Source organism: Phoca vitulina, unplaced genomic scaffold, assembly GCF_004348235.1.
Source record: "Phoca vitulina isolate PV1807 unplaced genomic scaffold, GSC_HSeal_1.0 scaffold29, whole genome shotgun sequence".
In the NCBI taxonomy this organism is placed as follows: domain Eukaryota; kingdom Metazoa; phylum Chordata; class Mammalia; order Carnivora; family Phocidae; genus Phoca; species Phoca vitulina.
In genome coordinates this window covers 14,064,532-14,091,994 of record NW_022589732.1, presented here as the reverse complement: position 1 = coordinate 14,091,994, position 27,463 = coordinate 14,064,532, and the positions used below count along the sequence as shown (strand labels likewise).

The following is a 27,463-nucleotide window of genomic DNA, read 5'->3' as shown; positions in this document are numbered from 1 at the left end:
TCTTGAAATTTTTATTTAAAACTTTTTTTAATTTAAAACTTTTAAATTTAAATATTTTTTAAAATTGAAGTCACTGAGAAACAAAAACATAAACAACTTAAAGCTGAGAACTCTTTATTTCCTTCTGTGTGCCCCTCACATCTTTGTTGCAGCATTCTTTTCATAGTTTTAATCAGTATATAATTGTTTCCATATATTAAACATGGTCTACATATTGGTACAACTTAATAGCTACATATTTCTAAATAATTTACCATAATTTTCATAGTTAATCTCATGTTGTTTGGCATTTGGGTTGCTTTCAGTTATCCTTATTATGAATAGCATGCAATACATATGTTTGTACAATAGTTGTTTTCTTGGGATAAATTTCTTGAAGAGAATTACAGAGTTAAATGTATGTTTTAGCTTCGTGATTTTAACTATGCACTGCCAGATTACTTTGCAGAAGAATTGGACCAATATGAAGTACTTTTAGCAATGAATCCATAGACCTCTTTCTCCACAGGCCCACTTTATTGGGTTTTGGTCATTTTTACTTATTTTGCTTGGTGGCTACATAGTAGTGAATTACACTTGGTTTAATTTACATTTCTTTGATTTTCTAATGATTTTTAATTAAAAAAAATTACTGTCTACTTTTTCAAGTGTATAAACTGTATATCTCATTTGACTACTTATTAAGTACAATCTGAGTAAAAACTATTTAGAGGTTTCTTTGCTTACAAACAGGTTTAATTCTTAAACACTTTTGTAAGCCCATTTGTTAAAAGTACAAAGTGACTGTGTACAAGTGTCTGTTATTGCCATCTGTTGGTGGCAAGCAGAGATGTGCTTTTTACTCTGGTTTATAGTTTTGTTAACTGAAATAAATTATATGCATTCGTTTTTGGTTTGGATAATAGGTTTTAATGAGTAATACTTATTTTTTTTATTTTAATTCTCCTTTTGTTTGTGTAGAAGTTTTAGCTCTACCGATATTTCATTATATTTGTCTTTTACATAAAATTTTTAAGTAGTTACAATTAAATATTTTTTCCCTATTCTGCCACCTTTTCCCTTTTCTCTTGTTAGACTAGGTCTGGGTTCAGATTCTAGTTTCTCATAGTGGCTATATGACCTCAGGCAAATTACTTCACTTCTCTGAGTCTCAGTTTTTTTATCTTCAAAATGAAGATAATAGTACCTACTTCATAATCTTACAGGTATTGATATAATGACTGAAATAATTTTTGGTTCATAGTTCACTGATTTCTTCAGATAAAGTTTTCTGTTATATGTCAAATTCTGTGAAATATCAAGTAGCAGTTTTAATTGGTATCTCATTAAATCCATACCTGCATCTAGGAAGTTTTGTTTTAATATTTAGTTTTCTAAACTAAGATCAAGATCTGTTGCTGTATATAATTAGTTCATTTACTATAATTACTGCATTTAATATATTTAATGTACAGTTATTCCATTTAAAATCACATAGTTTTTCTCTGTAAAAAATCTGTTATTATCAAGTTAAATTAATACTATAGTATTTTTTATCCTTATTACAACTGGTATCTCTTAACATATTTTTTGTGTATAAGGTATATATTATGTATTAGTGGGTTTATCTTATGACAACTTGGATCAGCAGAATTATTTCCTATGGTAATTTTTATTTTGTTTTCCTTTTAAAAATGTCATTTGCATAAGGCTTGTTACTTATTTTTCTACATTTTACCTTTATTTCTTTTTTTTTTTAACAAATTTGTATCAATATTAATAGTTTTTTAATAGTATTTTAAATAGGAGTGATGGTAGGTAATGCTTTAGTCCTCTTCCTATAAAAAAATTTCCTTGTTAAGTCTATTACAGTTGGTTTAGATACTTATGATTTATATGAGGATAGACAGTCATTTTTGGGATTCAACCAGGAATACGTATAAAATTTTATTATATTCCAAATGAGATTTATGTATCTAATCAACATTTTCCTCTCAATGATAAATTATGCTTATTTATTCACTTGTTATATCACTCTTGCACTCCAGAGATGAATTAAGTTTGATCATTAAAGAGGTGGTATAGTTTAGTGAAAAGGATCAATGGTCTAGGTATCTTGGCGTTATCATTATGCTAGCTGTGTAATCTTGGGAGAAGTTATTTAACTTCCCAGGATCTTCTTTCTCATCCATGGATTGAAGGAATAGAAAGGAAATAATTTTAAAAATTGGTAAGCTGTCATTTATGACAGTGTTTCTATGTGAAAATACACTGAGTTCCAGCTTTGAATGAAATAGATCTCCCTTCACTGCCAACATAGCAGGTATAATTACTCCTCATTTCTTCACCTTTCCATACCAAGTATTAGGAGTAGAGACTCCAAGAAAATTTTAAGCATATGAATCTGGGAGTTTGTATGGAGGAATGAGAATGGTTTGGGGAGACAATTGAGGAATGGAGGAAATGGGAGGAGATTAGAATAGATACTAGGATGGGATAGGGAAAAGAGCTACTGGAATTGGGTTTATTTCCGTTCCTTAATCACATTCCTGTACTTCTTTCCCTTAACTCTGTACATCTTTTCTCCTTTCCTTTCACCATGATAGCATGCCTTTCGTCCTCTCCTTCCCCTTTTCCTACTCAGCAGTAGAACCATCCAATGAGCTGGGCATGGGGAGAAATCTGACTTAGAAAGAAAACTTGGTGGCATGGGGATTGCTGTGGAGGCCAAATAAAAGTTTAGCTTCTCTGTGGGGAAAGGGAGAGAGCAGGAATGGAGCTATCCCAGTGGCAGGAAGGAAAGAATAGTTTTTGCATATTTAAGGCTGAGACTGGGTAAAGGAATAAGACTTTCTTCTTAAGTGATAATCTTTGGTATTCTGTATTGTTTAATGTATATGTGGAGTTATTTTTAAAGGCAAAAATTTGCATAAACATTGCATGTATAAGTGCAAGTAGCATTCCTTTTAGAGGTATTTAATCATTAAAGAGAATTTCTGAACATTGATTTCTGTGATATTTAGAATGCATACTATTTCTTTCAGATATTTATCTTTTGTCTTGAGTTTGGTAAAGGAAATACATAATCCACATGTTTTACAGTTTTACTAAACTAAAACTTTGCATTTCCTATAATGGAATCATGTATCTCTGCATTAGAATGGAAGATATGGAAAGCTCAAATGAAACATTTCTGCTGCCTACTCTTAGAACTATTACTTGCTTTGAAACAATCTGTTGCTATTTCTGCAAAAAGATGTCCCTCAAGCTCCCAGATTGGATTGGGAACAGAAAGCACATACTGTTGATCCTGAGTATGTGCAAAAGTTCTACATTCAGATTCAAGAAATTATGTGTTCTTGTTATTTATGGAGTGTGGGAGGCTTAGCCTTTCCGTTATTCGAAGTGGGTAAGATTTTCCACTGAGGTAGTTGATAAAGTTACCTACATTTCTCTGTATATACTATAGATTTTGCCAGTGTTGGTGTCCTTGAAGAACCACATGAGTTTGTATATCATTTGTGTCATTACCCTTCACTTAACATACTCCCATGGGTGACACATTTCCTTAGGGGTATCAATATAAATGTGCGATTGTTGTTTGCACAGTCTTTTATCAGTCTTATGTGTTTTCACGTGTTTTTTTTCTGTCCCTAATTTGTCTACTTCCATCAAATATTATAGTCATTCTGTCCATAATTTCTTCTGAACACATACCTTTTAAGAAATCTTTCCTTTAGAGTTCTACCTAGTGGCATCCCTCTTTTATTCACCAGATCCTACAGTACTACATTTTTCAAATTTCGAATATGAGGGCCTTCATTTTTCTCCCTTTCTTTCTACATTCATTCTTCAGTACCACTGCCAAGTTAAATCTCTATCTTTTTATTTGTCTCAACCACCTTTTCTCCATCATTCACTTCCTTTTTTCTGGACTCTCCATCTGAAGAACGGCTCATATATGGCAATAAAAAAGGTACAGACCAGACAGAGTAATATTGTTTTGAAATATGACTTCATAAGTTATCCTCATGTCCATGTAAGTTAGCACATTCATTGAGTACTATTTATGCAGAGTCCTTTTGGGCCGTGTGCAAATTTAGTGTAAGTGCTATCTGAGATAGAATTTGATGTTTTTAGAAGTCATATTCCAAGATTTCTGTCTTTCTGTGCATGGAAATATTTTTCCCTCTTTTTCATTCCTCTTGTTTTAAAACTTCATTCTTTTGCTTATTTGTAATGTTTTGTACTTTTCCCTGCATGATTAGGGGTGTTTGATTGTCTGTCTTATTCCCCAGAGTAATCTTACTGTGGACATTTACTTTAATATTATGCATGATGTGTTTGTAGACTGATTGAAAATCCTGACTTGTATAGTGTTTTTATAGTCCAGTGATTTTTTAAAATTTGAAATCAGTATAGTTTACATATTATTCAGTTTTACAGATACATAAATTAAGGCTGAAAATATGAATGTACCTCATTGCAGCCATCCTCTCCCATCCCCATCCTCCTCTCCCCCAGTCTAGCTGCTTTTAAAATTCTGTCAATTTTAAAACAATGTTTATCTTAATTCATTCAAAGAAATCAGACTTACCTTATGTCCTTGGACAAAACAGTTAATAAACTTAGTTTCTTTGTCTCAAAAATGAGGAGATTAAACTTTGCAATATTCCTAATGTCTCTTCAAATTCTAATGTTTTATGATTCTGAGACTTTTAGTAATTATTTTTGGCGTCTTAAAAATAGCTGTGTAGTACCATAGTACCTACGCAGTTTTGAACTTGCAAAAGCTGAAGCTTCAGTGCTCATAATATTACCCTTTAGAGCATCATAAACATAGTCCTGGAGCCTATTTTCTTTAAAATATGTCTTTTGTTTTTGTCTTTGAAATTGGATTTCTTTTCTGTTTCCTTGCAGTAAGGTCCAGTCATCATCTTAGTTTTTAATTATATGGTGTTTGGGGGCTGCTTGAATTTTAAATGAGATGCTCTAGCCTAGAAGACTTACGGTTGTTCAGACCTCTGTATATCCATAGCCCCTTTTAGTCTAGTCTCTCTAGCCTTTCCTTAACTTTCTCCTCAGCCATGGTGCTTCTATATGTGTTTTCATCATGCTGAAGCACAGCTCTAAGGAACCACACTCTTGGGTCCAGAGTGATTCTAGTTGCTATATATAACAGGACTGAGATTGTTGTTGTTCTTTCTGGAGGCCAAGGGAAGGAAGATACAACTTTGAGTTTTTCTTCAGCCGAAGATCAAGTTATTTTGATATATTCTCTTCTATATCAGTGATAGGCAGTATAGCTAACCCTTTAGAGAGGAAACATGAGTGATCCTTTAGCTGTGTTTTTTAGGGAATCTTTCTCATTGTTCACTCTCCTTGTGTCATACTCACCTTAGGGAGGTAAGAGCTTGTATATATTTGCATGACCTTGAGGACATTTATTCCATGAGATTAAGATGTGTGGTATTGTTGATATGCTGGTATCGTCCTTAGTTCAGCGTCGTCTGCACAGTAGTTATTTCATAGCATTGTTTTTAAACCCACTTAGAATAAAGAACTTACTCTGTCATAGTAAGATGGGATATTTCCAGCCTGCATGTCAGAGGCTTTTATAATAGTTAAACAGAGGCCTATACAGAGTTATTACCAATTCTTGTTTGTTAGTCTGCATGCATAGGCCCTCATGAGAATTAAACAAAGACTATAGGATTCTTAGCATTTTTTTTTTTTTTTTTGTCCTCTGGTTTGTGATACAAGTTGGGTTCTAGTTTCTTTCCCATTGCTATTTTAATGATTAGCAGTAGTGTGAGAGTCATAATGTTTGTGGATTACTTTTCATTTGTATCTGTATCAGACCCCAGTATTAGACCAGGGCTGAGCTAAACATTGAAGGAGTGAGAGGCTTTCTGGTGGCAGAGAGTTTGGTGTTGGTTAAGATGAGCGTGGTATAGGTTAATAGAATGGTGCAAGTGTGGATGCCCTAAACTTGAGTCTTTTTTTCTATTTATTCCATTGAAAGTAGGTTCAGCTGCAGCCCGGAAAGAAATCATAAGAAACAAAATTCGAGCAATTGGCAAGATGGCAAGGGTCTTCTCTGTTCTCAGGTAATGATATATTTTCCTGATTATTTGCTTTACAGAAATTCTTTTATTGTACTTTGCTGTAAGCAGTGTCCTGTTTGACACCTAAAAGCAATTTAGTAGCATTCTTCCTATAAAGAAGTTACTTGTACATTTACATATTGAAGAAGGGAACACAAGTCCCTTTAAAACTAGGGTTTTTGACCCTTGTGCTTATTATTGCTCACTTTGAGTATGTGTTACCCTTCTGTGATGAAAGTACTAGTTCTACACCTTGAAAATTAGAGCAGGATAAGAAGGAGAGGGTACCTTTTAGAGTATTCCTGGTGAACTTGCTCGTCCATATAGGAAGTTCCTTTTGTTGGAGCCACAAATTATCTTCTTAGGGTTAATTCAGGAAGACTAGGTTTAAAGGCACACGTAAATGAGTCATTCCTTAAAAATTTGTTTGCAAATCGCACTGCTGGGTATTTACCCCAAAGATACAAGTGTAGTGATCAGAAGGGTCACATGCACCCCAGTGTTATACCAGCAATGTCCACAATAGCCAAACTATGGAAAGAGCCTAGATGTCCATCAACAGATGAATGGATAAAAAGATGTGGTATATATATACAATGGAATATTATGCAGCCATCAAAAAATGAAATCTTGGCCATTTGCAACGACATGGATGGAACTGGAAGGTGTTATGCTGAGCGAAATAAGTCAATCAGAGAAAGACATGTATCATATGACCTCACTGATATGAGGAATTCTTAATCTCAGGAAACAAACTGAGGGTTGCTGGAGTGGGGGTGGGTGGGAGGGATGGGGTGGCTGGGTGATAGACACTGGGGAGGGTATGTGCTATGGTGAGTGCTGTGAATTGTGCAAGACTGTTGAATCACAGATCTGTACCTCTGAAACAAATAATGCAATATATGTTAAGAAAAAAAAAAAAGAAGAAGATAGGAGGGGAAGAATGAAGGGGGGTGGAAATCTGAGGGGGAGACGAACCATGAGAGACAATGGACTCTGAAAAACAAACTGAGGGTTCTAGAGGGGAGGGCCGGTGGGGGGATGGGTTAGCCTGGTGATGGGTATTAAAGAGGGCACGTTCTGCATGGAGCATGCACAAACAATGAATCATGGAACACTACATCAAAAACTAATGATGTAATGTATGGTGATTAACATAACAATAAAAAATTACAAAAAAATTTGTTTGCAAATCGCACTACTGGGTATTTACCCCAAAGATACAAATGTAGTGATCAGAAGGGTCACATGCACCCCAATGTTATAGCAGCAATGTCCACAATAGCCAAACTATGGAAAGAGCCTAGATGTCCATCAACAGATGAATGGATAAAGAAGATGTGGTATATATATACAATGGAATATTATGCAGCCATCAAAAAATGAAATCTTGCCATTTGCAACGACATGGATGGAACTAGAGGGTATTATGCTAAGCAAAATAAGTCAATCAGAGAAAGAAAGTATCATATGATCTCACTGATATGAGGAATTTGAGAAACAAGATAGAGGATCATAGGGGAAGGGAGGGAAAAATGAAACAAGACGAAACCAGAGAGGGAGACAAACCATAAGAGACTCTTAATCTCAGGAAACAAACTGAGAATTGCTGGAGTGGAGGGGCGTGGGAGTGATGGGGTAACTGGGTGATGGACATTGGGGAGGGTAAGTACTATGGTGAGCGCTGTGAATTGTGTAAGACTGATGAATCACAGACCTGTACCCCTGAAACAAATAATACATTATATGTTAATAAAAAAATATTTAAAAATTTGTTTGCAAAACTGGTTATATCAGACATTTGAAATTTACAGCATAGAAATACCATATTTTCTCAATTGTGTGATTCTCACTGATGATGAATCTCATCATATATTTAATAAAGCTTTTCAGAAAAAACAATATATGCCTCAGTTGTAAGGCATACCCTCTTATCTGAAATATTTAAAATATGGAACAATGTCTTATCTTGGAATTGAGGAAAATATGGTAATAACAATGAATGTCATAAATTATATACATGGCCTACCTCTGGGCCCCATCTCCTCTTTTAAACTAAGAACTGTTGGAAGTCTCTGATATCTGTTATATCTCTTTGCTATAGGGAGGAGAGTGAAAGTGTGCTGACACTCAAGGGCCTGACTCCCACAGGGATGTTGCCTAGTGGAGTGTTGGCTGGAGGACGGCAGACCCTGCAAAGTGGTAATGATGTTATGCAACTTGCTGTGCCTCAGATGGACTGGGGCACACCTCACTCTTTTGCTAACAGTACACATAATGCATGCAGGGAATTCCTTCTGCTTTTTAGTTCCTGTCTCAGCAGCTGACACAGGGAGAATACTATATGATAGGTAGTGTCTGGTTAATAACCTGACCAGGGCAGAAAATTGATAGAATGGGTATTCCTTTCAATTGAAAATAATGGTCAGTCTCTCAGCTTTCAATGAAATGATATGGGAACAGCTCATATCATAATGTCTAAATATTTATTTTTTTTGTTTGTCTAATGCACCCTTTTCTTTTAAAAGCCCCAGTTTCAGAATGTGAATCAAGGATATCCATATTACTAAAATGGAAATGTAATTCCAAGTTTCTTATTTTTTATTTTTTTAATTTATGTAATTGTATTAGACTATGCTTATATTTTCAGATACTTAATTTTAGAATTAACAATCTGCTTGGGCCCCAAACCTTACTTATGCACTTCACTTGCCAAAAGATTTGTGCGAGGTTTTGTACCCTGGTAAATGATGCCAAAGTTTGTTTTCTGTGGTGTTTGTCAAATGTTCTATGTATAATTGACTGTCTGTAACATGCTGTTTTCTTCCTCTGCAGATGTAGCTGCTTTCCTAAATCTGTCTGTCTTTCTTTAGGTTAGCTGTATGTCTGTAAAAGTATGTTAAATTAAATTACTCTATCAGACGCTTGTCTGTCTTTTGATGTAGAAGCAACTTTGTAGCACCTTGTTTTGAGGTTTGCTGCATTTGTTGCTGTACTTTGTGCATTCTGAACATGAATGTAACATTAGATATTAAGTCATTGTTATAAGGGGTTGAATTTAAATCCTGTAAGTCAAAATTGAAAGGGTGTTATTAAGTGTGCCTTTATTTTGCATGAAAATAAAAAGAATTATACCTAAAGCATTCCTGTAATCTGGCTCATTGAATATTTTATATTAAAAAAAACCTATTTTTTTGGCGTAAATATTTGTGTAAATACTGGGTTAACTTTTTGAAAGCCCATTACAGATTAAATAGAAGAGAGTGATGTGAATGTTTTAGAGTATACACAATAACTCAAAGTCTAGATTTCTTTCCCTTGTGGTTGGAAAGCAAAACATCTGATATGGAATAGCTTTAATTTATATGTTTTATTGTAGCCACTTTTGACAGCCCTCCAAGGGTCATTGCTCCGTTAAAATAGGCAGCAAGAGATCTGATGTTTTCCTTAGTCATGGCTGACTTTCTTCCTGGTGTTGTAATTAGTGAATTTTTTAAAGCAAAAAATAATTTAAAATTTTGAATAAATTTAAAGTAGATTGACTTTTCACAGTCTCATTTCACTCAGTCTCATAATGCCTAAATAAATAAGCAAATTTTTCCTGTAGACAAATAATTTCTACTTGTAGCCTATACATGTTCTATTTTATATGTTAGTGTGTTGTCTACTACCACCACTGGTATATGTGAGAAGTACAGCTATGTTTTAAAATGATAGTTTCAAATTTTCGTTCTGAATGAGGTTTCCTTTTTTTTTAATTAAAAGAAAAACTGCTTTGATTTTCTTTATATTCCTTGCCCTCCATTTTTTTATATTATAGACATTAGCAAAATGAGCTAAAAATGATTTTGCTAAAACAAAGATCTTGAACATTCAATAAAACTAGCAAAAGTAAGTGTTAATAGAAAAGGATGAACTTTAGTAGCTTGAAAAATGTTATACCCTTTCTCTTTTTTGTTCATAAAAGGAAAACTGAAAGGCCTCATACTTTAATAAATCTCCACTACAATCATCTCTCCATTATCCTTGGGTGTATTATTACTTTTACATTGTATCTGCAGCAAATCTTTCTTTCAGATTTCACAATTAGTACCTGCTAATTACATGCTTTGTTGGCATCTCAGCACTCATTCTTAATTGGCATGCAGCCTGAAGCTCAGTCTTCCAACTTTGAACTCACCCCCAACTTCAGGGAAGGTTTGAAAGACAGCTTTACTGAAGGGACTGTATTCCCAGCATAGAGTGAGTTATAGGACAGTGCTGAGTTTAAGGGGTCTAATTTGGGAAACTAGATAGCTCCCTAGCTGTGCCAGTGATGGCTCTTGATAGTGTGGAGCAATTTTCCTAGCTTAATAAGATAAACCCATTTTGAAGCACATAACAAAACTCATACAGAAGCTGCATCTGTGTGATTTAAATTTTTTTTCTGATATTTTGTTTTAGAGACATGTTCCCTGATGTGAATAAGTGAGAGTTAAGTATTGCAGAAAGGTTTTAAAATTCTAATACCTCAGTCCTGTTGTCAGAAAATAAGTCCGATTGCCTTCTCAATAACCTTAAAGTTAATTTATATTTCTTTGAGTGTTTTCACAAACTACACAACTCTTTTGGAGTAGGAATTAATACATTTTATGTGCATTTTCTTCATGGAAATTTGTTTGGGAGCTATCCCTATAATGCTACCTTCACCAGGACATATATGGGAAAATACGTGGCCATCTCTTTTAGTAATGCCAAATTCTTCTTCATTATTTTTCCCGTGTAGTATTGAGGAACACAGTTTGTGACAGCACTGTACACAAACTTACTAAGGCCATGTCAGGCTGCCCTATGAAACTGAAAACAAATAGAGGAAGAACAGTGCCTTTCAGATAGAACTTTACAATTATCAAATTTCTTTCCAGCTTAATGTTTAAGCTTCAAATGACCTTTTTTTTCAATTCTAAACATTCACGCTTGACATGGTATGCAATTTTGAGTGTGATATGTATTTTGTATCCTAAAAGGGATTAGGAGCATTTAGAAGCTTCTAGAAAGAGCAGAGAATATAATTTGATCTAGAACATGCTTTTACATATAAAATTAAAACGATTTCAGAAGTATGTTGTTACAGTTCATAATTTGAAAAATTTATTAAAAGACTTTGAAACTACTGATGCACTCAAATAGATACTAATTTTTGCAGTGATACCAGGTTTTATTTTTAATTTATTACCATATATAATACAAGTTATGAAATATTTCATATAAAATCACTTCTTTTACCACAAGCTCTTTAAAACATTCTGATAGGCATTTTTTTTTCCCATTCAGTGTCTAAATTATAAAGAAAATAATCCATATTTTGAAGAGTAGAAGTTGTAGGGCTGATCAAGTAGAGGCGGATCATTTATCCCATTTTTCTGTCTGGGAAGATACAAAGTATATTCCAGGTGTACAGAGCTAGATTTTTTTAAGTGGTGATTTGTATAGTGGGTATACAATAAATATGTCTGCTTGGATTTGTAATAACAGTTAAGGAAGATTAATTTTTTTTTATTCAGTGTTCATCCTACCTCTTTTGGGTCCCCAACTCACTTTACTATGTGGTTAAGATCAATGAATTTCTGATTAGTCTACTTTAATTCCTTAGATTAATCAGTTTTCTTTCACATTAATAACTGCTTTGGACAAAATTTATTATTTCTAAACCTAATTGACCTCATTGTAGAAGAAGCAAAATAGAAAGGATGGGGCATTATTGTTATAAATATTCTGAGTGTGTGTACTTTGGGTAAAGTGGAGAATTTGCAATATTGTCAGGAAATACTGTCCTCTGCAGTCTTTGATCCTGGTCCTCAATGTGGGTGCTTTATACAGTTTGAACCCAGAAATGAGCCAAAAGAATGTTTGACTATAAAATGTATGACTAAATAATGTTGTGATTCTTCAAATAGGCCAGAGACAAGCTATACTAAGAATGCATTTCTCACTTATATGACCTATGTGTATTTCCATATCATACAGTAATTAGAATTTATTGCCTGTAAGACTTCAGTTCTATCTTGATCCCTCTCTAGTTGGTAGATGGGCTTGAAAAGATGTACATTGGCCTTTCTATCTTCATTTGAGAATGCATGCTATTAGTACCAAGGCAGATTTGAGTTCATGATAAACTGAACATAAATAGCTTTTTTTAAAGGCTATAGATGTTATTATCTTTGGATATTTGGGAACCAATGTTAGCATAGAAAAGAAGTTCCTAATAGACAAGAGGGGTCCTTTTAGGTTATCCACAAACAATAGAGCTACAGAACTATTCTACTTAGAGTAGTTCACCAAGTTTACTGCCCTTAAGTTTCATTATAGCCATACCAGCTTCTGCAGCTTTTGCTATGCCTTATGAATTAGAAGCAACAGGAAAAGCATTACTGACCCTTTCTAGTTTATATCTTATGGAACAACTGATAATGAGAATTGTTTCAGTTAGATGATGAGGGGGAGGGGGAAGAATCTTCTGTTTGCTTTTCTGCTACAATTCTGCCCTCATAATTTCACCATAGAGAATTTCCTTGTGATTGTGATGGATGTGATATGATAAACATGTTGAAAAATTCTAAGGCCATCAAAATACTGAATTCAAGTAGGTAATTAATACTGGAGTGCATTTGCATGGGTGCTGAGGTGTCTGTGTTTATATTAGGTCCATGTGTTCTGTGCTCTGAGCGATGTTGTCATAGTGCTGTGTGTAAACTGTGCTGTGTCAGGAATTGGGGGATTGATGGGGCTCTCTAATATGGATATTATTTATGTTAAATTGTAAATGATGATGTAGTATGGGATACTGTGATATTTTACGTGATCATTGCCTTTTCTGCTGTACAATATGACCCTTCTCATCTCTCTCATTCATTTTGCATGCCTCTGCTCACTTCTGTACAGCCACAGTTGAGGCTATTGAGGCTGAAAAAGGTACGATCAGAGTCCTTGCGCTGGGCAGAGATCTGTGGTGTGTGGGTGGGCATCAGAGAATGTCCTGTGGGTGTGTTTTACTCCTAGTTTGCACAGCCCAAGATGAATCAGACTCACTGACTCATCAAGTTTAATAGTCACATTCCTCTTTTTTTTTCTTTTCTTTTCTTTTTCTTCTTTTTAAATTACAAGGACCAATTTTCATAGTGACAATCTGGTTTTCCCCTTTTCCAGTGTTGTGTACAACCAACATTTACTGTTCCTGAATTCTTTAGAGTGCAGCATGTTATGCTATATATTACAGCATTTGAAGTTGCAAAGAAAGATCTGTTCTACATTTTGCATGATTCTATGCTATTCAGATCATTTTTTTCCTAAGTGAAACCCCCTCTAGGTGCAAGTTTGAGTTGGTTTTTACTCGTTTTCAGCAATTCACCTGAGAGTGCAGGAACTGTCACTATGATTTTTATTTATTTATTTTTTTGCTGTTTGGCCTAGCGTTTGCTGATAATATTATATTCATATATATCATATGTTGGCTTGATATTACACATTGCTAAATGCTTTGCCACCCCAACCATTTATTTGGTTCACATGCACAGACTCTGAGTCCCAGGGATTGCACATATTAAAGCAACCAGATTATAACCAGTGGAATGGAAATCTTTTGTATGCACAGTTTAATAGTGGAAAAGCATCATTCCAGATGAAGTGAATGAGAAATTATAACAATTGGAGGAGGACTGCCATTTATTTTGATTTGGGTTTCCAAAGAACATGCAGTGAATGGCCATTGAATTAAGGAAGACATTTCCTAAAATACGAAACTGAATACTTTTTACTATCAGCCAAATACAGATCTAACTTCTGGAGGCATTTCCCACCTTTTTCATTTCATTCTGGTGGTGATGGGGTGATGATACCTTGACCTCCAAGATAGTTCTTATCTGCTAAATTTTAACATACTTTGCCTCTTTCTTCTCCCAAGCTCTTGGTACAGATTTGTATGTCAAGGTTAACCTTGTTTAGCCTCCTCACTTGCCCCTACTCTTGTTGCTGCCTTACTGTGATAGTCACTGGTGATTTTAGGGTCTGAGGTAGGAGATAATTGGTATCATAGAAGTCAGACTGAGACCCTGAGACCATTGCCTGTAGGTTAATTTTGGGGTCAGGGAAGGGTTATTTTTGTGCGTTCTTTTTTAAAGGCTATGCTAACACTTGTCATCTATGAAGCTATCGTGTTTATATTTAGGTTTAAACATTTCACATTTTAAGGGGAAGTCTGGAATGGGGATAGGATTCAATTAAAGTAAGATTTAAATGTTGCTACATACAGCTAATTTCTTTCTTCTTAAAAATCATTAATTATGTTTTGAAATCTCAGAAATGTTTTTCTATTACTGACTTATCAAATTTGCATTTTGTTAAGCAATACGAGGATTCTCTCCACCACATAGAATCTGCAGTTTTGAAGAGGCAAAGGGTTTGGATAGGATCAATGAGAGAATGCCACCCCGGAAAGATGCTGTACAGCAAGATGGTTTCAATTCTCTGAACACCGCACATGCCACTGAGAACCACGGGACTGGCAACCATAGTGCCCAGTGACCCACGGCTTCCCAGGGACTCTCACATCTCGGGCCCCAAATGGACAGATCACCCCCAGGATCTGGAGGGGTCGGCCAAGCTGACTGTAAATGTCACAGTCCCTCTGGAGAAACCATTGTGCTTTTGAGACCCCAGCCCCCTTCCTGGATGGAGGCTTGAGGGCCCTGGGACATGTTGTGATATCTGATAAGATTGGGTCATCGCTGCCAAGGTGGAGAGCAGTGAGCAAGGGGCTTGGGGCAATTTCCAGTGGAGGGCAACTACACCTCCATTTATGCTTGTGGTTCACACATTAAGTTTACAAATGAGATTTCTTTTTCCCCTCAGTAGAATTAGATTTTGTTTTTTAACCATGACTTCAAATGCAATCCTAAGAGCTAATGTGGACTTTTTTTTTTTCCCCCATGAAATGTCTTTAAAGGATGAATTAGCATGGTCTTAAAATACATTTCTGAGGTTACTAAGCTGTATTTTGAATTATGGGCAAAATGCTGAGAAACCCAGTTGGCATTTATATAAAATGCTGACCTCAGGTCTATAGTTCTTAAATGTGGCTAATTCTGTAATATAGTCTTGGTATTTTTCAATTATGAATGCATAACCTATTTCTAGGCAGACTCTCTTACTTGAACACAAATCCAAAAACGAATTTAGAATATTTTTGCCCAGATCTTTTGAAATTTACACCCCAGAGATTTAAGAAGAAAACCTCTAAATTTCAAAATTATGAAGAATTACAGAATTACTCATTTAAGGTACTTTAAAAGAAGTTTGTACATTGTCAAAGTAAAATTTTAATTCAAATCATGTCTGTAAAACTTGACGTATTTTGTGTATGCATGTTTTCATTTTGCAAATATTTAATATATAGACCTATGATGTACAGGTACGACATGTATAGGTTACCTAGATGTTATGAGAAATTTTAGTTTATTGTGAGTACTCAAGTTGCTTAAATAGCCACCAGGGTGATTTGCTGCTGGCTTTCTATCATTTTTATGTTTTGATGCAAAGGAAATTTAAAAATGTTCTGGAAGTGTTTTTGATTAAGCAATGCAGCATAGAAGCAATGGTTCTGTTCAATCATTCGGATGTTAGTGGAAACATAAAAGTCAAGATTGCATGTTGAACCTTTTCTTTTGATAGTTGCAGAACTGCTTGGTTAAACTAAATGGAACCATGTGCTAATTTTTCACAATTACTGACCTGTATTGATTGCCACTGTAGTTTGGTATTTCCCTTTACTTTGGTGGCCTGCTTCCCTCATGCCCTGGAATACAACTCAGAGCTCCAGGCAGCGGAACCATCTATTGTTTTGTTTGCCAGAAAGTGCACCCTGTATGGTCTCCTGTCTAAGTTGGAAATATTATGCATGTGCAGGACTATTCGAGTATTTTATAAACAGTAGCACACAATAAATTCCATGCATGGGCCGCTGCTCCTATCTCTGTGTTGGGTTTTATTTGGAAGATGTAGTCTGATTTGACCTCATGCAAATCAGAAAATACTGTTACTAGAACTGGGATATAGCCTTCAGAGATTATCTCATGGATAGTTCATGGTAATTTGATAAATTTGTGTCTTCATAAATTTTGGTTTTTTTTTTTAACTTTGGTTACATTTGTCTTATATGAACATTAGTAACTGAAAACTAGAGTACTTTGGGTGCCTATTATAGGCCTCCTAAATCTAATATTTAAAATCACTATTTCACTTAATTTTTAATTGAAAGAAAATGTTATTGTTTAGAGTTTTGTTATAATAGTATTGGGAATTTATTGGGTGTTTTAACAATAAGAAAAAGAATATTCATGATACTGTATTTTCTTGCCATCATATTCCTTTCTTTTCCATAATCAAAATAAGTATGAAATTTTGCAAATTGAGGGAAATTAGGATATTGCGCAACATTTTATAATATAATCATATAGTAACTTAAATTACAGTTTTCAACAATAATTATAATGATACACATTTTACAAAGCACTGATTTAAATTGAACTGTATATACTTGCCTTATTCCAGGCAAACAGAACTCAAATTGTTGATTATTACAGCTTTTAGTTGCTGTATTATTAGCTTGCATACATAGCAGTCCATGAGCTACCCTTAAAGTTACTATACACTGCATACGTTTAAAGGTTTTTCTGGATGTTATTGTTTTATGAAAACTATGCATCTCTAAATTAAGAGCTTAACTAGTATATCAGGTACCAGGAACTTCATTAGCCCTTAGGTCCATCACTGGGGTTATATAGTGTTTGTGGGAATCTTGGGTAAACATAAAACATCATTAGCAAACTAGAAGAATTATGGGTTGATGGTAAAGATTAAAAAGAAGAAAGTAAGAGAAAGGAACAGAATGCAGAAAAGTGGTATACATTAAGAGTGGTAGAAAAATCACCCAGGGCCTCACAGACCACTTCCTAACTGTTGAATAAGAACCTCTTTCTAGTCTTTCTTCATAACTGTGAACCATAGAAATATTTTTTAAGGTTTCACAATGAACCATAGAAGCATTTTTAAGGCTTCTTAAAAAATGTAACTAATGATGAAAGCAAACTGTGAAAAGTTCAGATCTTTCTAAATTGTAAATTTTAATGTCTACCAGAGCTAGTAGTAGTGATGGTAAAATATAAATTAATATTCAATATCAATTTTTTCTATCTATTATATCCCTTTATATTCAAAGATGACACTTCTGAGTTAGAAAAGACCATCTCGGGGCGCCTGGGTGGCTCAGATGGTTAAGCGTCTGCCTTGAGCTCAGGTCATGATCCCAGGGTCCTGGGATCGAGTCCCGCATCGGGCTCCCTGCCCCTTGGGGAGCCTGCTTCTCCCTCTGCCTGCCTCTCTCTCTCTCTCTCTGTCTCTCATGAATGAATAAATAAAATCTTTAAAAAAAAATAAAAATAAATTAAAAAAAAAAAAGAAAAGACCATCTCTGACTTCTTGTGCCTTCTGCAGTTCAGCCATTATTAGTAGAACTCATAACCTTTAAAAGTTCTGCCAGTTAAATTTGAAATAGGCCTGAAACCTTTGCTTAAAATGAATTACTCCTGTTTTACTCGGGATTTTTGCCTATTGCTACTGATTTTCTTTTCTCCACAGCTATTCTGAATAATATGTAATGTTTTGTTGCATCCTTAACACTTACTTTCACCTTCCCTGCGTGTAGTTGCTTTCTACAGTTTGGGGTTCCTTTAGAATCCATCCTCTGCACCTGTTCATATGTAGATTTTTGATTTGCCACATTCCAGGACCTCAAACTGACTGCAAGTTGTTCTGTTCCCCAGTTTGATGTTCACAGAAGCAGGTAAGTGACATAGCTAGGGCCGGATGTAAACAGAAAGTCAGGTCTTGCAGTCATATAGGACAACTGCCCTGATAATTTCTGGTAGACCCTGGAGCTTGATAAATGAAAAGGAACTAGGAATGTGTAATCAGATTCCCTGGATCAGCATTCATTATAGGAAGGAATAAGATGTTTGAATTGATTCTTTTATATTTTCTGTTCCTAGAAACAGTGCATTTTTAGCCAATAATATTTTGGTTTTGCTTACTTTATTCCTCTATTTATTCCTCTTTTGAAATAAATAAATGGAGTGTGCCTGATGACAAAGTACCTTGCTCTCCTTTCAGAGAAAGTGAATTTTACAAATTAATTTTGTTTCCCCTACAATTGATTTCCTTCTGTACCATTAAATGACCATTTGTATTCTTCTTTCTTGGGTATTATGTTTGTGTTTAAGCCTAGATTGATCATTGTTGAATTGTGTTTGAGCAGTGTTTGTTATGCTCAAAGGGACTTTGGGCTTGGGTTAACTCATCCTGGGTCTAGATTGACATCCAGAACTCCAGGAGTTCTGTTGATCTGAGCTAGTGCCTACCTTTCCAACCAAATAATGACTTCTGAACTAATCCCAGGGTTTTTGTTTTTAATTTTTTCTTCTCTGACTCTTGGGACTGAGAGCAGAAATACTGTCTTAGTGAGAGAGGTTCAGGAAGCAATAGGTTTCATCTTTCCTTAGCCTGCCTGGCCTTTGGTGAGTCTGGGAGTGTTGACAAGAGTTCTGAGCCTTCTTGGCAGAGAAGGAAGGTCAGAAAGAAGTCCATGGGCATGGGCCAGGTCCCTTCTTACCTCGTTAGGGAGAATTCAGCGTTGTCTGTCTGGTTGGCAGGGCACACCTAATCACAGAGACTCAGCATTTCAGCAGTTTGCAAAGGAAAGTGATATGAAGGGACAGCTGCAAGTCAGCCACAACCTAGATATGAGATCAAGCATTCACTTCACTTGGAAGAAAGAGAGAAGGAAGGAAGCCGAGGGCTTAGCAGGGTAAGTTACTTTTCCATCAGACCATCTGCTTGCTTAGTTTATAGTTGAGTAAAACATTTATCACCCCAGGGAGTGTTAATCACTGATTAAGAAGCTGAATGTGCTTAATAATAGCAATATTCTTAATGTATTCCTCCTTTTCTCTTTCTCTTTCCCAACTCCTTTTAGGATCCCCAATGGCTAACATCATTTCCCCCTTTCCCTGCCTCCCCAAAGCTGTTTTGTGTTTGCTGGTGAGTTAGAGAAAATTAGATGGGCCTTCCTGGTCTGGAGATAGTGAGAAGGTAACTGGTTTGGGTGAAACTTGAGGCTTTTGGTGATGAAGGAGAAAGATGGGAGACCTGGTCTGGGAATAGGGTAATATTGGAGGGAATTTGGAAATGAAAATAAGAGTTTTTCTAGACCGTGCAGTCCATGTCTCCTCTTCTGTCCTTGGTGTTTTCTCTCTTACATTATGGGAATAAATTAGAGCCTAAGTCATTGCGGATGGCTAGAAAAAAGTTAAAGTGATTCCCTGCTAGGTGAGGTAGACTCTGATCTCTGGAAAATTCTTAAAGCTTTTTATATATAATTCTTTCCAACTTCTCCCTGTCCCCTCTGTTTTTTGCCTTAGTTTTCTCAGTCTTGTCCCTCCTCTCAAACTTGGAGGATCCTGGGGCTCATTGCAGGAAAGTTAGAACCAGGGAACCTGGGTCTGGGCCTGGGGTACACAAACTCAGACATGAGCCTCATGTAGATACAAATGCACCTTCTTACCTTCTTCCCAGAAATTTAGCTCATTTGTATCATGAACCTGCTCTAGACACAGAGGAAACTATCAGGGATTTCATCACCACCACTCCTCCCCCAAACTGATCCCTTCACTTCCCAGCCAGTTCAACCAACCCCCAGAGAGCCAAGAGTTAATCTTCCTTGGGAGAAAGACCTCTTTGGAAAGGCAGATAAGTTAGGCAGTGCATTTCTGGTCTTAATTGGTTTCCATTGCAGCACGAGGCTTTTAGTTGAACATCAGGAATATATATTTATTATTACTCCTGGGATTTAAGACTCTTGACTTGCCTCAAATCAAAGATGATTTTTCTCTATACCTTTAAAGAAAGATGAATCCATTCTTTCAAGGTTCAAGAAGATGTTATCTTGCCCGAAGAGGGTGGGTAGAGAGAGCAGAGGAATGCTTCTCGAGTTGCAGTGATTCTGGAAATTGGATGAGAATGTGTAGAGATTAAAAATGGAAGGGGTGCCTGGGTGGCTTAGTCAGTTGAGCTGATTTCAGCTCAGGTCATGATCTTGGCGTTATGAGATCAAGCCTCAAGTCGGGCTCCGCACTGAACATGGGGTCTGCTTAAGATTCTCTTCCTCTCCCTATGCCCCTCCCCTGCTGCTCGCACAGGGGCATTCTCTTAAAAATAGATAGATAGGATAGATAAATAAATGAAATGAAGTAAAGTATATTTTTTTAAAAAGTGGAGGGAAGTTGTTGGAAATGGGGTACTCAAGTGTGAAGGCATCCTTTAGTAAAGGGACGTGACCCTTTAATAATCTGTCACCTTCAGGTCTAATTTCTCCTGTATTGGTGGGAATGTAGAAGATATTATACGCAGATGAGCTTAGCTCTCTCTGTGGACTCTGAAAACATCCATTTATCTGTGGGATGAGGGGAGAGATTACAGGGGTGTGATGAAAGGATGAGAAAGTACAAAGGAAAATACAAATTAGTTCCCTCGTTAACTAAGGACAGCAGTTTGCAAGAGCCGTGTTGTAAGATAATAGATTTTTTTAAGTTTTTATTTTAATTCCAGTTAACATACAGTGTTATATTAGTTTCAGGTGTACAGATAATAAATTGTAGCTGGATGATTCTGGGAAGTCTTTGTTCTGCCACCTACACCTCAGCTGAATGATGATTCTTGGAGTTTTTTCCCTAACAAATCTGGTCCAGAAGGATTAAATGTCAGACTATTTTTGTAACAAAACATGATCCCTGATTTGTACTTTAATAGTTACCTTATTCACAGTAAAACCAACCACTGTTATATCCTCTGCCATTTACTTGTCCCTAGAGGCAGTTAATCTGAGGGTTAATAATTTTTTAGCTTCTCTGGGACACCTGGGTGGCTCAGTTGGTTAAGCATCTGCCTTTGGCTTGCATGATCTCAGGGTCCTGGGACTGAGTCCCGCATTGGGCTCCTTGCTCAGCCAGGATCCTGCTTCTCCCTCTGCCTGCCACTCCCCCTGCTTGTGCATACTCTCTCTGTCTCTTTCTTTCTCTGACAAATAAATAAAATCTTTAAAAAAAATAATTTTTTAGCTTCTCAATCTCTACGGATACAGTTTATTTTTTAATTGAGATGAAATTCACATAACATAAAATTAATCCTTTTAAAGTGAGCATGGTATGTCATACATTCACATTGTTATGCAACCACCACCTCTATCTAGTTCCAAAACATTTTCACCATCCCAAAGAAAAACCCATAACCATTTAACAGTTATTCCCCATACCTCTTCTTCCCAGGCCCTGGCAACCGTGAATCTGCTTTCTGTCTCTGGATTTACCATTTCTCAATATTTCATATAAGTGGAATCATATAATTTATCATCTTTTGTGTCTGGCTTCTTTCAGTTAATGTAATGTTTTTGAGGTTCACCCACATTGTAGCGTATTATCAGTACTTCATTTCTTTTTATGGTGTAATATCTGAGAAATTGCCAAATCCGTATGATGATACTTTTCCCTATGTGTTCTTCTAAGACTTTATAGTTTTAGTTCTTACATTTAGGTCATACTTAATAATCAAACTGAAACCATTCTATTTCATTAATTCCTAGAGTGTTCCCTTCTACATTCTGTGCTCATGCTCTTCTCTGTGGTTAGAATTCTTCTTTTCTGTCTCCATGTATTCCAAGTATTACCATCATTAATGGGTCTATTCTGACTGCTACATGCTTTATAAAGTCTTCCTACAGCTAACCAACTGAGGAGACTCTTTCCTTCTGATCTCCCATTAGTGCTTTAGTTTCACTTTTCTTATAGGATTTATATACTGCCTTATATTATAATTTACATTTGATCCCTCTGTAAAACATTTAGATATTAAGTATACTTTTCATATTTGTTTCCATTATAATATGAGTGATTATATATGTTTAGCAGTAAATGTTTATTGAATGAATGGAAGTTATTTTTCCCAATACAGTTCCTTTTGTTTACTCATTCCTTGTGGAAGGAATGGGAGAAGACAAGGCAGGGAAGGAGAATATCAGAGTTCCTCCTAGGTAGTGGTGGGTATGGGATTAGTTCTACTTCAAAGCTCACCTCTTTAGGAAATTTTCCTCATAATTTGCATAACTTGCTTTGACTACATAAATCTTAATATTGCGGTGCTGTTTTTGTATTGCATTTAATTTCTACTTCTGGGTTGATTGCTTAAAAGTGTGATGATAGGTCTTCTAAAATGAATGTTTTATTTCCTTAACTAGGTGAGATTGACTGATTCTCCAATTAGTTGGTAGTTTTAGACAACCAAGATTTCTGTTGCTTTTTCCTCCCTCATTTTAAGTTGATTTTTTAAATGCATTAATAACATATGAATATATTCTTAGTATTCAAGAGTCAAACGTTACAGATAAGTCTAAAGTTCCTTTTGATTAACCCAGTTCCTATCCCATTACTTCTTTCCCTCCTTAGAATTAATCATTGTTATTGGTTTTATATGAGCCCTGCCAGACCTTTTTCTATGCATTTACTTACATATATATTTATATTTCAGATAGAACTTCATATGTAATACATATATAATTATGTTGATATACAATTATTTTCCTCCTGTTTTTTTATCACTGCCTGTGGTGATCAATAATCAGTAGAGCCTAAATAAATCTTACTGATACCTAGGTCTGAGACTGGAATGAGAATTGAAAGGTCAAACATATGAAAACACATCATACTTGCCTAGCTTGCAAAATTTCATTCCCTATCTGTTCTCCATATAGTCCCCAGGTATCAGTGGAGAGCCATGGCTCCAAGATCCCGGCAACGAAGGCACAAGAAACCCCCGTCATCGGTGACTCCCATGGTTGTGACCCCACCCACAGTTGTGACCTCTGTGCCTCTGACCCTCTCAAAACCTGACCCTAGCATTGATGCACTTGGCTTCTTCTCCTTGGACAATAATGTTCCTGGCCTATCCCAGCTAATCCTTCAAAAGCTAAACATGAAGAGCTATGAAGAATACAAGTGAGTGACTAGCTCTGTGGAAGAGTAATATATTACCTCTGGTAGAAGTGCTTTCAGAAAGCAAGAAGGGAGTATAACTTGGGGAATATGGGGCATTTACAGTGAGTCATCCTGACTTTTGCAAGTTTTATTACTACAGAAGAAATATTTTCTCATGTGAGAAATAGTGGGAGTAGATAGAAATATATAGGAGGCAAGGTATAGGTCATGAATGATTCTGGAGATACTCTTTTTCCTATTGCCACTTCTTCTCCATGCCATTTCTGCAGGTTGGTGCTAGATGGGGGTGCTTCTCTATCAGGCTTTGGATTTGGATGCCTTCAAGAAATGTTCCAGAAGATGGAGGACACATTCCGATTCTGTGCTCACTGTAGAGCTCTTCCTAGTGGCCTTTCAGACCCCAAGGTCCTACGTCAGTGCCAGAGGTGACTAGTTGGGGGCTAATAGGAGAGTCATCCAGAAATGATCCTATTCTAAGACTTCTTGGCAGGAGGAAAGGTCTAAGAGTGTTCAGAATAACTTCAGGGCCACTCCTCATTTTGTGTGACCCAGGCCACAGAAAGATTAGAAAAGGATTGGGCTCCTACTTATTTTGGGTATTATGGGGAAGTCAGACCATGGTACGGCAGTCCCCCTTATGGGCAGTTTCACGTTCTATGCTTTCAGTTATGTGTGGTCAACCACAGTCTGGAAGCAGATGATCCTCCTCTGACTCTTGTCAAAAAGTTAATAGTAGCGTAATGCTTTGTCACAGCACCTATGTCATTCACCTCGCTTCATCTTATCATGTAGGCATTTTATCATCTCACATCATCACAAGAAGAAGGGTCAGTACAGTATAATAAGACACTTGGAGAGAAAGACCACATTCATATAACATTTATTACAGTATATTATAATTCTTATGTTATTGTCATTAATCTTTAACTGTGCCTAATTTATAAACTTTATCATAGGTATGTATGTGTAGGAAAAAACATAGTATATATAGGGTTTGGTACTATCCGTGAGTTCAGGCATCCACTGGGAGTCTTGGAACATATTCCCTGTGGAGAAGGAGGGTACTACTGTATAATCTTCTCTACCTCCTTCCTCTTGAGTATTCAAGGGTTAAGATCATGTCCATTCTGGGGAGGTTGGGGTTGAGCCATACCTGTGATAAGAGGGCAGCTGCAAGCTCCTGGTATTTTTTTTTCTGTAAGGGATGTAAAAAGTGAGTTATTCCAGATACAGACTGAGGTGTTACTCTGACCCAAGAGAATAATTAAATTCCTAGTCTCTCATGCTTCCCCTGCCAAATGTAATCTCCAAATTTGGTGCATCAGCTCTCACTCCTCTCCCTACCTTCCCTATCCAGTGATCTTTCTTCCTATATACAGGAAGTATCAATTCCCTTCCCTAGTCATCTCCCAGTCACCTTTGAGGTATAGGAACATCTGTTTCTGGGGCTCATCTTTCAGGTGCAGAAATGTCTATTACTGTGGTCCAGAGTGCCAGAGGTCAGACTGGTCAGAGCACAGGAAGGTTTGCCAAGAGCTGCGTCTGGTAGCTGTGGACCGTCTCATGGAATGGCTTCTAGTCACAGGTGAAGTGGTGGTGTTGGAGAACTCTGCCACAGTGGTCATAGTTGGTTGTACTTGGAGAAAGATATGAAAACATGTTGTTACGAGGAAAACATGAGAAAGTGGGTGGAGCACTCCTGGTCACAAGTTGGAAGAGTAAATTTGGAAGGAATATTGAAGCCAGGAAAGGATTAGGTCACTCTTATCCCTTCTTTCCTGCAGGTGCTTTTGTCCTACCTTCAGGACCTTGGCCATGCCTGGCTGAAGTTGTACAGGGCTGGGATACCTGGTTTTCTTTGCGGTGTTTACAGCTAGATGCTACACTGGATGCTGTACTAGGTAGTCATGCCATGACCACCCTGTGGGCCAACGTAGGACGGCCAAAGCCAGACCCAGATGTCCTGCAGGGCTCTTTGAAACGGCTGCTGACAGATGTCCTATCACGGCCCTTGACACTGGGCCTTGGGCTTCGGGCCTTGGGGATAGATGTTCGGAAGATTGGGGGAAGCACAGTGCATGTGGTTGGTGCTTCCCATGTGGAGACATTCCTCACTCGCCCTGGGGACTATGATGAGCTTGGCTACATGTTTCCTGGACACCTAGGCCTCCGTGTGATCATGGTGGGTATAGACGTATCTGCTGGCTTTACAAAGAGCACCTCAACTTCCCCCCTGGAACCTGGCACAGTTCAGCTTAGTGGCCATAGGGGCCTCTATCATGACTTCTGGGAGGAGCAGGTAGAGACTGGACAGATAGCCCATCCAGATTTGGTGGTGGCATTCCATCCAGGTAAGAGTCATTCAGGGGAATACCGAGTGGCTTTTCTGGGAATTTTCCATCCTGACTCTTATATCTCCTCTATTTGGAACCCCATTCATTTGGTCAGGTTAAACACAATATGATGACAACCTTGGTTGATCATTAGCCATATGTGCTATACCTGGGTTTAGAATTTTCCATTGCAGAACGTGGGGTGGATGATGGTGGTAAATGAGCATTGGAGGTGAGCAAGGTGAGGGGAGGGGTGGACACAATCAAAAAAGTATCTTGCTTAGGGTCTACCTCAGCCTTTCCCCTCTCTATATCCATTTCTGTTGTTTTCTTCCCCCCATAGGTTTCCATGCTTCCCCAGACTTGACGGAGGCTTGGCTGCCCACCCTCCTGCTACTTCGTGATTATGAGATCCCTACATTGATCACTGTTTACAGGTTTCAACCTCTTCCTATTTGTGATACCTCCCTGACTCACTCATACCTCTCTCTGTATAGATGAGCTCATTTCTCTCCCCCTTGCTCATCTTCTGTCTTCTGGTGAGCATTTTCTTCCTTTCCACACTTGGCTTTCTAATCCCCTTGGTCCAAGTCCTATGCTAGTTAATCAGGTACTTAGTGAGACATTTGGGAGGGAAGGATACCCTTGCCCATCTAGCCTTTGGTAATTTTGGGGATTAATGAGTCCAGAAGTATCAAGTTCTGAGGAATTTCTCTCCTACGTCTCTCATAATTAGCAGAGCAATTTCTTTTTCTTTCTTTCTTTCTTTCTTTTTTTCCATCTGTCTCCTACAGCCATCAGGAATTGGCAGCTTCTTTGCAGATTCTGGTGGACCTGGATACACACATCACTGCCTATGGAGCTAACCCTTTCGCGTCCCTCAAACCTGAACAGGTCTATTCCAACCCCAACAAGCAACCAGTATATTGCAGTGCCTACTGTATCATGTTTCTTGGAAGTTCCTGCCAGCTGGATAAGAAGCAACTGGAAGACAAAGTAGATGGTGAGGTTTAAATAGCTGAGCCAGATCCTGACTGGACTTCTAGAAAATTGGGAGGTTGTAATGAAATTACTCTGCTGATGTCAGGTTGTTGCCAACTTTGAAATCCGCTATATCCTAAACCTCAGCCACTTGTCAGGTAAAGATTCTAAGCTGAATGGGAGTTCCTATATGATGTGACTCTTTTCTAAGAGATTAGCTACAAGTAGCTTCCAGAGACAGGATTCTAGATTTAATGTGTGGCAAGAGGCCCTGGTATCAGTCTTTCCAGAGCCTAGAATTACTAACATTTTCCTTTGTGAGAAAGTTGTACCTTTGACTTGAATAAGATGCTGCCAAGGAAAAGAATGGCACCTTATTTTTCTGGAAAAGACTTTCCTATCCAGCAATTCGGACTGAAAAATTGAAAGGTGTTAATGACTTGAAGTGGTACAAGAATGGGCAAATCAGAGAAGTGGTTGGGAACATGGGGGAGGTTGTGAGGATTGGCATATTTTTCTATTTCCTGGCTTTTTCTAGATAAATGTCTTACTTTCTTCTTTTCTCTTGGGGACTTCTAACCCTAGAGCAGCTTTTTGCCTTGTGTTGTATTTAAATATCCCAGGGTAGGGGCACGTGGGTGTGCAGTTGTTGTTGAGCTTCGGACTCGGTTTCTGCTCTGGTCATGATCTCAGGGTTGTGGGATTGATCCCTGCATTGGGCTCCGCGCTCAGGGCGAATCTGCTTGATATTCTCTCTCCCCTCTGCCCCTGCTGCTTGTGCTCTCTCTCTAAAATAAATAAATAAATATTTTTAAAAAATTAAAAATAAATAAATATCCCAGTGTATATTGGACTTTAGTTGAATATACTGGAGTTATTTGTTATTACCTAGTTTATACCATAATAAACTCAGTTTGGGGCTTCTTAAGTC

At 37.1% G+C, this 27,463-nt stretch overlaps 2 protein-coding genes across 5 annotated transcripts in view; both read left to right on the top strand.

Annotated features, from left to right (window-relative positions):
- Positions 1 to 16,089, top strand: part of PPP3CB (protein phosphatase 3 catalytic subunit beta) — a 52,673-nt gene extending 36,584 nt beyond the window's left edge. For 2 of the 4 annotated variants that reach the window (XM_032423569.1, XM_032423572.1), the window contains exons 11-15: positions 3,929 to 3,955; positions 6,005 to 6,089; positions 8,191 to 8,288; positions 13,008 to 13,037; positions 14,467 to 16,089. In XM_032423569.1, the coding sequence (XP_032279460.1) occupies positions 3,929 to 3,955; positions 6,005 to 6,089; positions 8,191 to 8,288; positions 13,008 to 13,037; positions 14,467 to 14,645 (419 nt within the window). In that variant the 3' untranslated portion in view covers positions 14,646 to 16,089. The remainder of the gene's footprint in view (positions 1 to 3,928; positions 3,956 to 6,004; positions 6,090 to 8,190; positions 8,289 to 13,007; positions 13,038 to 14,466) is intronic. The other 2 variants (XM_032423570.1, XM_032423571.1) reach the window with 2 other exon arrangements.
- A 1,481-nt stretch (positions 16,090 to 17,570) lies between these two features.
- Positions 17,571 to 27,260, top strand: MSS51 (MSS51 mitochondrial translational activator). The gene is made up of 7 exons (XM_032423881.1): positions 17,571 to 18,981; positions 22,975 to 23,218; positions 23,488 to 23,643; positions 24,679 to 24,803; positions 25,003 to 25,569; positions 25,895 to 25,988; positions 26,346 to 27,260. The coding sequence occupies exons 2-7, from the start codon at positions 22,998 to 23,000 to the stop codon at positions 26,563 to 26,565; spliced, it is 1,383 nt and encodes a 460-aa protein (XP_032279772.1). The 5' UTR covers positions 17,571 to 18,981; positions 22,975 to 22,997; the 3' UTR covers positions 26,566 to 27,260.
- Positions 27,261 to 27,463: the final 203 nt, after the last annotated feature.

What these genes read in the sequence shown, in the direction of transcription:
- MSS51 (XM_032423881.1), top strand. Translation starts at nt 22,998, where the DNA reads ATGGCTCCAAGATCCCGGCAACGAAGGCACAAGAAACCCCCGTCATCG. An exon ending in GGTGGTGGCATTCCATCCAG is followed by an intron (nt 25,570 to 25,894) that starts GTAAGAGTCATT and finishes TTCCCCCCATAG; the next exon opens with GTTTCCATGCTTCCCCAGAC. An exon ending in ACATTGATCACTGTTTACAG is followed by an intron (nt 25,989 to 26,345) that starts GTTTCAACCTCT and finishes TGTCTCCTACAG; the next exon opens with CCATCAGGAATTGGCAGCTT.